This window comes from Raphanus sativus, chromosome 4, assembly GCF_000801105.2.
Source record: "Raphanus sativus cultivar WK10039 chromosome 4, ASM80110v3, whole genome shotgun sequence".
Lineage (NCBI taxonomy): Eukaryota > Viridiplantae > Streptophyta > Magnoliopsida > Brassicales > Brassicaceae > Raphanus > Raphanus sativus.
Window position 1 is genome coordinate 3,393,509 of NC_079514.1, and position 8,513 is coordinate 3,402,021.

The 8,513-nt window shown below is 39.2% G+C and overlaps 2 protein-coding genes and 1 pseudogene across 3 annotated transcripts; 1 reads left to right on the top strand and 2 right to left on the bottom strand.

Annotated features, from left to right (window-relative positions):
* Positions 1-68: 68 nt before the first annotated feature.
* On the top strand, positions 69-3,955 carry LOC130510912 (probable LRR receptor-like serine/threonine-protein kinase At4g29180). Of its 2 annotated transcripts, none has more exons than XM_057007624.1 (11): positions 69-147; positions 408-1,442; positions 1,526-1,664; positions 1,754-1,825; positions 1,908-1,979; positions 2,059-2,139; positions 2,222-2,364; positions 2,456-2,715; positions 2,803-2,992; positions 3,066-3,255; positions 3,338-3,955. In XM_057007624.1, the coding sequence occupies exons 1-11, from the start codon at positions 69-71 to the stop codon at positions 3,810-3,812; spliced, it is 2,736 nt and encodes a 911-aa protein (XP_056863604.1). In that variant the 3' UTR covers positions 3,813-3,955. The 2 variants fall into 2 exon arrangements, with proteins under 2 accessions (XP_056863604.1, XP_056863605.1); XM_057007625.1 differs by having other exon boundaries at positions 2,465-2,715.
* A 1,747-nt stretch (positions 3,956-5,702) lies between these two features.
* On the bottom strand, positions 5,703-7,166 carry LOC130510567 (zinc finger CCCH domain-containing protein 49). Its single transcript, XM_057007000.1, is given in 2 exon segments — positions 5,703-6,392; positions 6,394-7,166. Coding segments are annotated over 2 exon segments (1,023 nt in total). The 5' UTR covers positions 7,038-7,166; the 3' UTR covers positions 5,703-6,013.
* Positions 7,167-8,455: 1,289 nt separating this feature from the next.
* LOC130510436 (cytidine deaminase 1-like) overlaps positions 8,456-8,513 on the bottom strand; it is a 981-nt pseudogene continuing 923 nt past the window's right edge.

The window sequence follows — 8,513 nt, forward strand, 5'->3', positions numbered from 1 at the left end:
GGGGTATTCTTAGTTATGTTTTTTATCTAACGATGATGAACTGATCTTTCTACAAATCGGAGAAGAACATGGGAGCTCACTCTGTTTTTCTCATCCTTTTTGGCGTCGCTGCCATTGCCATTGTTGTTCATGGCCAAGGCCAAGCAGGTTCGTGAGTCTTATCTTCCTCCTTTTCTGTCTCTTGATTTGAAAATGAGCCATCTTCAGACAAGATGATGGTTACAACTTGTGATTTGTACTCTTCTCTTAGCCATTCTACAAAACGAAGTTTCTTTAGATCATTGGGTTGCAATTTGACTAGAACAGCATTCTGATTATTGATAGAACTTGGGTGAGTTATATATGCTAGGTTGACCTGTAACCGGAATCTTGATTAAGAATTAAAAATGGTCCTTCCTTCCATCCAGGCTTCATCAGCATAGATTGTGGATCACCTCCTAATATAAACTACGTGGACACCGATACTGGCATCAGTTACACATGGGACGCACCTTACATCAACTCTGGAGTCAACGCGAACGTATCCCAAGAATACGGTTACCCGGCCAACCCGGTTCTCCCCTTCCCCCTCGCCGACGTCAGATCTTTCCCTCAAGGAAACAGAAACTGCTACACCCTAACACCTTCCGACGGAAAAGGAAACCTTTACCTCATCAGAGCTTCCTTCATGTACGGTAACTACGACGGCCAAAAAGCTCTCCCCGAGTTCGATCTCTACGTAAACGTTAACTTCTGGTCCACGGTAACGTTCAGAAACGCCTCCGAGAACGTCATCAAAGAGATACTAACCTTCGCGGAGTCGGAGACTGTATATGTTTGCCTTGTGAACAAAGGTAAAGGAACTCCTTTCATATCAGCCTTGGAGCTAAGGCCAACAAACAGCTCGATCTACGGTACCGAGTTCGGGAGGAACGTCTCTTTAGTACTCTATCGAAGATACGACACAGGATACTTAAACGGAACGGGACGGTACCAAAAGGATGTGTACGATCGTATCTGGTCTCCATACTCTCAACCCTCTTGGAACACGACCATGACGACTGGCTACATCGATATTTTCCAGTCTGGTTATAAGCCACCAGATGAAGTTATCAAGACGGCTGCTTACCCTAGAAGCAACGACGAACCGTTGGAGTTGTCGTGGACATCAGACGATCCGAACGCTAGGTTCTACGCTTACCTATACTTTGCGGAGCTCGAGAGTCTCAAGAGGGACGAGAGCAGAAAAATCAAGATTTTCTGGAACGGTTCGCCTGTTTCGGGACCTTTCAACCCTTCTCCTGAGTACTCGATGACGCTGTCTAACTCGCGAGCTTTCACCGGTAAAGATCACTGGATCTCCGTCCAGAAGGCCTCTGATTCAACGCTTCCACCTATACTTAATGCGATCGAGATCTTTACAGCACAGTCTCTTGATGAATCTCCCACCACAGCTGAAGAAGGTATGTTCAATGATTATACTGAACCTTATTATCAACTGAGACTCACAGTTTTTTTTAAAAAAAATTTCTACTGTTAATGAAAGTTTACGCGATGGAAAGCATAAGATCAACATATAGCGTGCAAAAGGCGTGGACTGGTGATCCTTGCGCTCCAAGACTATTCCCTTGGGAAGGTGTTGGATGCATCTACAACGATTCTGACGACCATCATATCAAGTCCTTGTAAGTCCTTTCCTTCTTTAGCAAAACAAAACTTGATTTTTCGCTAAAAAAAAAAGTTTTACCTGAGGATAGTTTGTTTCTGCCTGAAGGAATCTTAGCTCAAGCGGATTACAAGGACCAATAGCCTTAGCATTTGGAAATCTATCATATCTTGAGTCATTGTAAGTATACAATCCATACATACCTTTCCACCGTTACCTATAAGAAGACTAAGAGAGGTTTGCGTTGTTTTGTTTTCCCCAGGGATTTATCTAACAACAACCTAAGAGGATTTGTGCCGAACTTTTTGGCGGATCTTAAACAGTTGAAGTACCTGTAAGTTGATCACACACCGAGACTTTGTTTCAATGTTTATATTGACAAATATTCAATAATAATTGATTTTGTGTTGCAGAAATTTGAAAGGAAATAATTTTGTTGGGTTTATCCCAAAAGCTCTTAGGAAAGAATCAAAGTCTGGTGGACTTGCACTCAGGTACTGTCAAAAACCACTGAATCTTTTGCAGTCTCTTTACCATTTTCTGAAGCTAGTCAATTTCCTCTCTGTTAATTTCTAGTGTGGATGAACAAAACATTTGTCACTCACGTTCATGCCGGGATGGGAACAGCATCGTTGTGCCAATAGTTGTATCCACGTTACTAATCCTTCTCATTGCTGCCTTGGTTATCATATGCGTTATTCGAAGGGAAAGAAAAATAGGTAATTTAAGACGGTTTGTCATTTTTAACTTCAGTCTCACTGTTGATAATAATGTTGCTGAAAGAAAAACTAGTGTTTTAATTTTTCCTAGTGGATTTAGGAGCCTATTCAGGACCACTCCTGCCTTCAGGGAAGAGGAGGTTCACGTACAGTGAAGTCTCTAGCATTACAAACAACTTCGATAAAGTGATCGGTAAAGGAGGGTTTGGTATAGTATACCTTGGGTCCCTCGAGGATGGGACTGAGATTGCTGTAAAGATGATCAATGATTCTTCATTTGGAAAAAATAAAGGGTCATCATCATCGTCATCATCATCATCATCTAAAGTTTCCAAAGAGTTCCAAGTCGAGGTACTATAAAGACAGCCAAAAACATTAGTAACCAAAAATCAAATGAACACCAGAAACATTGTTTTTTTTTTATGAAATGTTTTGTAGGCAGAGCTTCTTTTGACAGTACATCACAGGAACTTAGCCTCGTTTGTTGGATACTGCGATGATGGTCGCAGTATGGCTCTCATCTACGAGTACATGGCCAATGGCAACTTGCAAGACTATCTTTCGAGCGAGGCTGCAGAGGATCTTAGCTGGGAGAAGCGACTCCATATAGCCATAGACTCTGCACAAGGTTGATATCAGTTTTCTAACATTATTTGGTATGGTTCAGTTCTAAAACTTGGTTTTGTTATTCCTCTTGGCAGGGTTGGAGTATTTGCACCATGGATGCAGACCACCAATAGTACACAGAGATGTTAAAACCGCAAACATTCTATTAAACGATAACTTGGAAGCCAAGATTGCCGATTTCGGTCTTTCTAAAGTCTTCCCTGGGGACGATCTTAGCCACGTCGTGACTGCAGTCATGGGCACTCCAGGCTACGTTGATCCAGAGTACGTTTTCCTTTTTATTTACCGGTTTATTCAGTAGACCTTTTCGGTTATTTCCGGTTTAAACATATCATCGTTTCGACAGGTACTACAACACGTTTAAGCTAAACGAGAAGAGCGACGTGTACAGCTTCGGAATCGTCCTCCTTGAGATCATAACCGGCCGGAGATCAATCATGAAAACCGACGACGGAGACAAGATGAACGTTGTCCACTACGTTGAGCCTTTCCTCGAGATCGGAGACATAGACGGCGTCGTGGACGCACGGCTTCAAGGCGACTTCTCCTCGAACTCGGCTTGGAAGTTCGTTGAGATCGCAATGTCTTGCGTTAAAGACAGAGGAATCCACAGACCTACGATGAACCAGATCGTGTCTGATCTTAAACAGTGCTTAGCAGCCGAGCTGGCACGTGAGCCGCAGAGCTTGCATGAGAAGAAAGAGAAGAACACGAAGACTGCTCCGGTTCGGAAATATAGCGTCAGTGACTATATTAGCTCGACCGGGTCGGTTTCGCTTACTTTTGGAGATTACAACACGTATGGCCCAACGGCAAGGTAGTGAGAAAAAAAATAATTCAAGGTTTGGTTGAGATCCTATCTTAAAATTGTTTTTTATGTGTTTAATGTTACGGTGTTCTATAATTTGTTTGAGTTGAGATTTAATTTTTGGTTTTAACGATTCATTTGTTTTTGTTTTCTTCTAAGAAAAATTGTAACCGCGAAATATTAATTGTAAGAAATACAAATGTTCTTGTGATGAAGCGAATTTTTTTTTTTGCAAACTTGTGATGAAGCGAATTGCTTCTAATCTAATGGTGTGTTCATTTTTTTGTAGCCATGATTAATTTAGCTAACCTCGTTGAAATGGACTTAATGTTAGGTATAGCCGGATCATTAATTACCGGACTAGTAGCTGACTGAGTCGAGCTTAATTTTTATATAACTATAATTTTGTTTCAAGAGTTTGAATTTTAGAAAAAGTGTTTTTTTCAATATTTTGTTTTGTTTTGTCACCATTTGATCAATTCCATACAGTTATTATGTCTTGTTCATTCCACGAGTAAAATTTTCGATTATAAAAGCAATATAGGCATAAAAATTAACTGGAGTTGGATAAACTTAGATCAACTTGTAATTTGGTTCGAGGTTGTTTTCTAATAGCCAAGTCGACCCATTTTCAATATTTTGTTTGCTCCAATCATACGTTTTGAGTTTTTATATCATATAATCTCTCATAACAAAAATAATGAAGTATGCAATATACATAGGTTTGTCAAAAAAATAATTATTTAAATATTTATAGAGGTAAATATTTAACAAATATGCTTTATAATTAACTTTTCTTTTTGACATTAGAGTCGAGATTGTGGGCTAATTTCCCTACACAAATCTATTAATTCGCTGATTACAGATTTGGCCGGTTCCCTATATAAACATATCATATTTCATTTAATTATATGTTACTTAATAATGTTATTTGTGATACCTAACATCAGACCCATATGTCGTTTTCAACATTAGTAAAGAGTACATCGCAAATTTTTCATTCTGAATCTGTATTTTGAACTGAGTATTTCAAAGGTCAAAATACCAGTAGTATGTTACTAATTGTGATTACTCGTTTATTTAAACATTTCACGTTGGTAAATTTTACTATTCAACAAAAAAATTCAAGTTTAATAATTTACGGAATTACCAAGAAAATCACTGACTCATTTTATTAAAACTCAGTCTTTCATCCTTCCTTTTTTTGTTTTTGTCTAATTAATTTTTTCTTTTATCATAGTGCTGATTTAGTCAGATTTTTCTTTGATGCTGCACGAATTGTATTGGTCAATGTCATTTTCTTATCTATGTTATCGATGAATGGTATTGGTTGTACTGGATAATGTCAGATCGAATGATTTGCGCAAACACTATTTTTACATTTGTTGAACCAGTTAAATCACACATTAAAGCTTTTAAACTCAGTCAAAAACTATTTTCAATATTCAGTAACAACAGAAGTAATTATACTGGATCAAAAAAATCTAAATGTAAAAGTGTTCTTTATCTAACAAAGAAGGCATTCCTTGACGCCAAGAAAGTTCTGAAATAGAAACTATCAACTCGCCTTTGGGCAGAAACAATGGCAATGTTGTTAGCTGTTTAACAAATGAATAAACTTGCATACAAGAAGATGATCTTTCTAGGTGATTGTGTGGAGCTAATCAGGAGCTTGGACCATTCATCAAGAGGACGAAAGCAGGATATATCAATGAAGCAACACTCTATAATTCAAGACATCTCGAACTTAGCTAAATGGAAAAGCTTTTGTTTCCACAATGTTCCTATAACTCTTGTTCATTGTGTTGATTAGCTAGAAGACCAGGTTTAACAATGAAAATTGTGAAATTACATGTGGCAACTAGTTAGTTATTGTGTGACTACATTTCCAAAAAAATGAAAATGTAGAAAAAAAAATTAGCATTCATTCAATGATAATAACAACCGAGTTACATTTAACATTATATTCTTAATAAACACGATACCATATTTATTTATAATAATAGATATATTACTAATCCATAATTAAAACCTTAGGCACATCTATACAACGAGATTTCATAGTCTTCTCAAAATCCTCCACAAAAATCCATATTTAATTATTATGACCGGATAATACGAAATTAGTAATTAATAATATGAACACACTTCTCCATTTGCTGCCTTATCAATGAGATTTTTGATATCCAGGTACGGGTCGGGTTTTTTTTTCTCTTACATCACCAGCTCAGATACCCACCCGACGTCAGGAGCTTCACCGGAGTTCTGATCCGGTTCAGCACGATCCATGCAATTCTCCTTGCTAAGTTTCTCAAACATCTTTGCTCGTAGCTCACGACCCGACTCAACGACCCGCTCCACTGCGGGCTCTTCCTCTAAACCATTCTCCCAAGTATCCATATTTCCGGGTCGGATCGTGATTGTATGAAGACTCTGAAGCCCATGACCCAAGATGGATCCTCTCGGCGACCCGAATCCGGATTGGTAGCATCTCAACGGACTATTGCAAGACGAAGGAAACGACTTCACCTGTAAGTTCCTAAACGATGACACGACGTCGTTTACGGAGCTACACCCGAGAGAGCGACTCAGCCCTCGGACTCATCGGCGGCGAGCTCGAAACCGGAGAAACCGAGAGCTGAAACGCTCTACGAACCGGAGACGACACGTCAAAGCAATCAACCCGGTCGGGGCTCCGGTTATGGAGAGACCTAAGCTGATCCGGCGAGTGAGCGAAGAAACAAACTCTCCGGCGACAGTTACCTCCGTCTTTGCACGGCTGAGTACGGTAACGAGCGGGGTGAAGCCAGCACTCGAACACCCCATGAGCAAACTCGCACGAGTCTCCTCTGATGCAACCGCCTTTGCGGAAGTCGGGGCAAGCCGTCCCGGAGTAGCTATACTTCGTCGGATCTCTCCGGCGAGCCTTCTCTCCGGGATGAGCGTACGGACACTCCGTCCAGTCGTGGCTCCGGCCGCGAGCGCACCTCCTGACTTTGAAGTCGTACATGCGGAAATGATCGCACGAGTAAGCGTCGACGGGAGAGTCCGGACCGAGCATATCCGGGTCGGAATCCGGATCCGGGTCGTTTGACGGGAGATAACGCTGCAGCGCCGCTAAGGCTTCGAGCATGGCGCAGTCCGGGCTGTTCATCGCCGGAGAAAAAAGCTCCTCGGTGACAGACCATGTAGGAATCTCCACCGTTGGGTACGTCCGGCGAGTTTCTCCGATCATCATGTTTTGTCGGAGGTGAAAGAGTTTTGTTATTTTTTTTTGTTGTTTGTTTGGTCATTCACCGGCAGAGCTTTATCTAGTAGAAATAGTTAACCATGGTTCGGTTAAATATTTTAACCGTAGTTAAGGTTATCTGCCTAAGACCAGGAGCTGCCTTTCTACTGCAGTTAAAAAGCTAAGCAAATAGATTACCGTTACAAGGCTGTGAGTTACGCTTATGTAACAGAGGCTTGTGACTTCTCCACGAATAGACTTTAGCTGGACTTTTCATGATGTGTACTTTTAGTGAAATGACTTTGAGTAAGTTGCAGTGACCGACGTGTGAGCGTAATAATTAAATAGGGTTAATTAGATTCATTCGGAAATCTAGTTGCCTTCCAAGGTCGGTCAGAGTTTAGATACGCTGAATGGCGACAAAAAATGAATAATAACCTTGTTTCGGGGCAACAATAAATAAATTAACTGTATTTTGATCAAAATAAAAATAAAAATAAAAATAATAAATTAATTGTCTTAGTCTTTGACGTTGCATATTAACCTCGATATAATCCGAAGACCTAGTCTTTTATGATTATTTTAGTTTAATTATTAAATAGTTTCTCTTTCTTTTATTTGTTTTTATCTAAAGTATGTTAAATTTTAAAATGTTACCACTAACCAGGTAATATATGCAGCTTAAAAATCAATTTAGTACTTTATTTTGTATAAGGAACTAAAATGATCATAACTACTTCTCGAAACTTCTCATAATGTTACCGAGTACCAATTTGGATAAAGGGTTTAACAAAAGGAGAGATGTATAAGAAATGTGTCGGGATGAAGTAGACATGTTGGAGAAGATTTGGAATAACGTTTAAAGCCATTAAAGGAGCAAACATTTATGTTTCTTTGCTAAAACTGGAAGCAATTCCATATCCCCTAAACACAAATCAACCTCTCATGTATCATTTCTTCTTTCTTTGTCGCTTTTTTTTTCTCTCTTTCGTTCACATAAATGTTTTTTGTTTTCTTTTTCTTTGTTCCTAACTATTTGCCTTTAACAAAGTTTGAACACTTTACCAAAAAAAAACTATTGAACAGTTTTGTTGAAATATAAAGAGTTTGTGCTGTTTATATTTATATACCTGGTTATGAGTATTCTTATTTTTCCTCCTGCCATGACATAACTATGAGGCTCAGTTTGTGACAGATATATTTTCCTATATCTAACGAAGAAGACAGTGCACAAAAATCTAAAAACGTGTAGCTCATAAGTCATAAGACTCAATGAAGAACTATTATTGATTGGAAGATAGTGTGATGTATGTACACTACTCTACACACATGCCTTCGTTTTCATAGTTCCCGAACCGTGTGTATGTACCGACCAATGTATATGGTGTTGTAGTTCACTCTTACTGGCCGAAACTGTATATATTTCTTTAAACGTCAGTTCTTCCTCTATCAACTTGCAAGTTGCAAATGCAGTCCAATCAATAG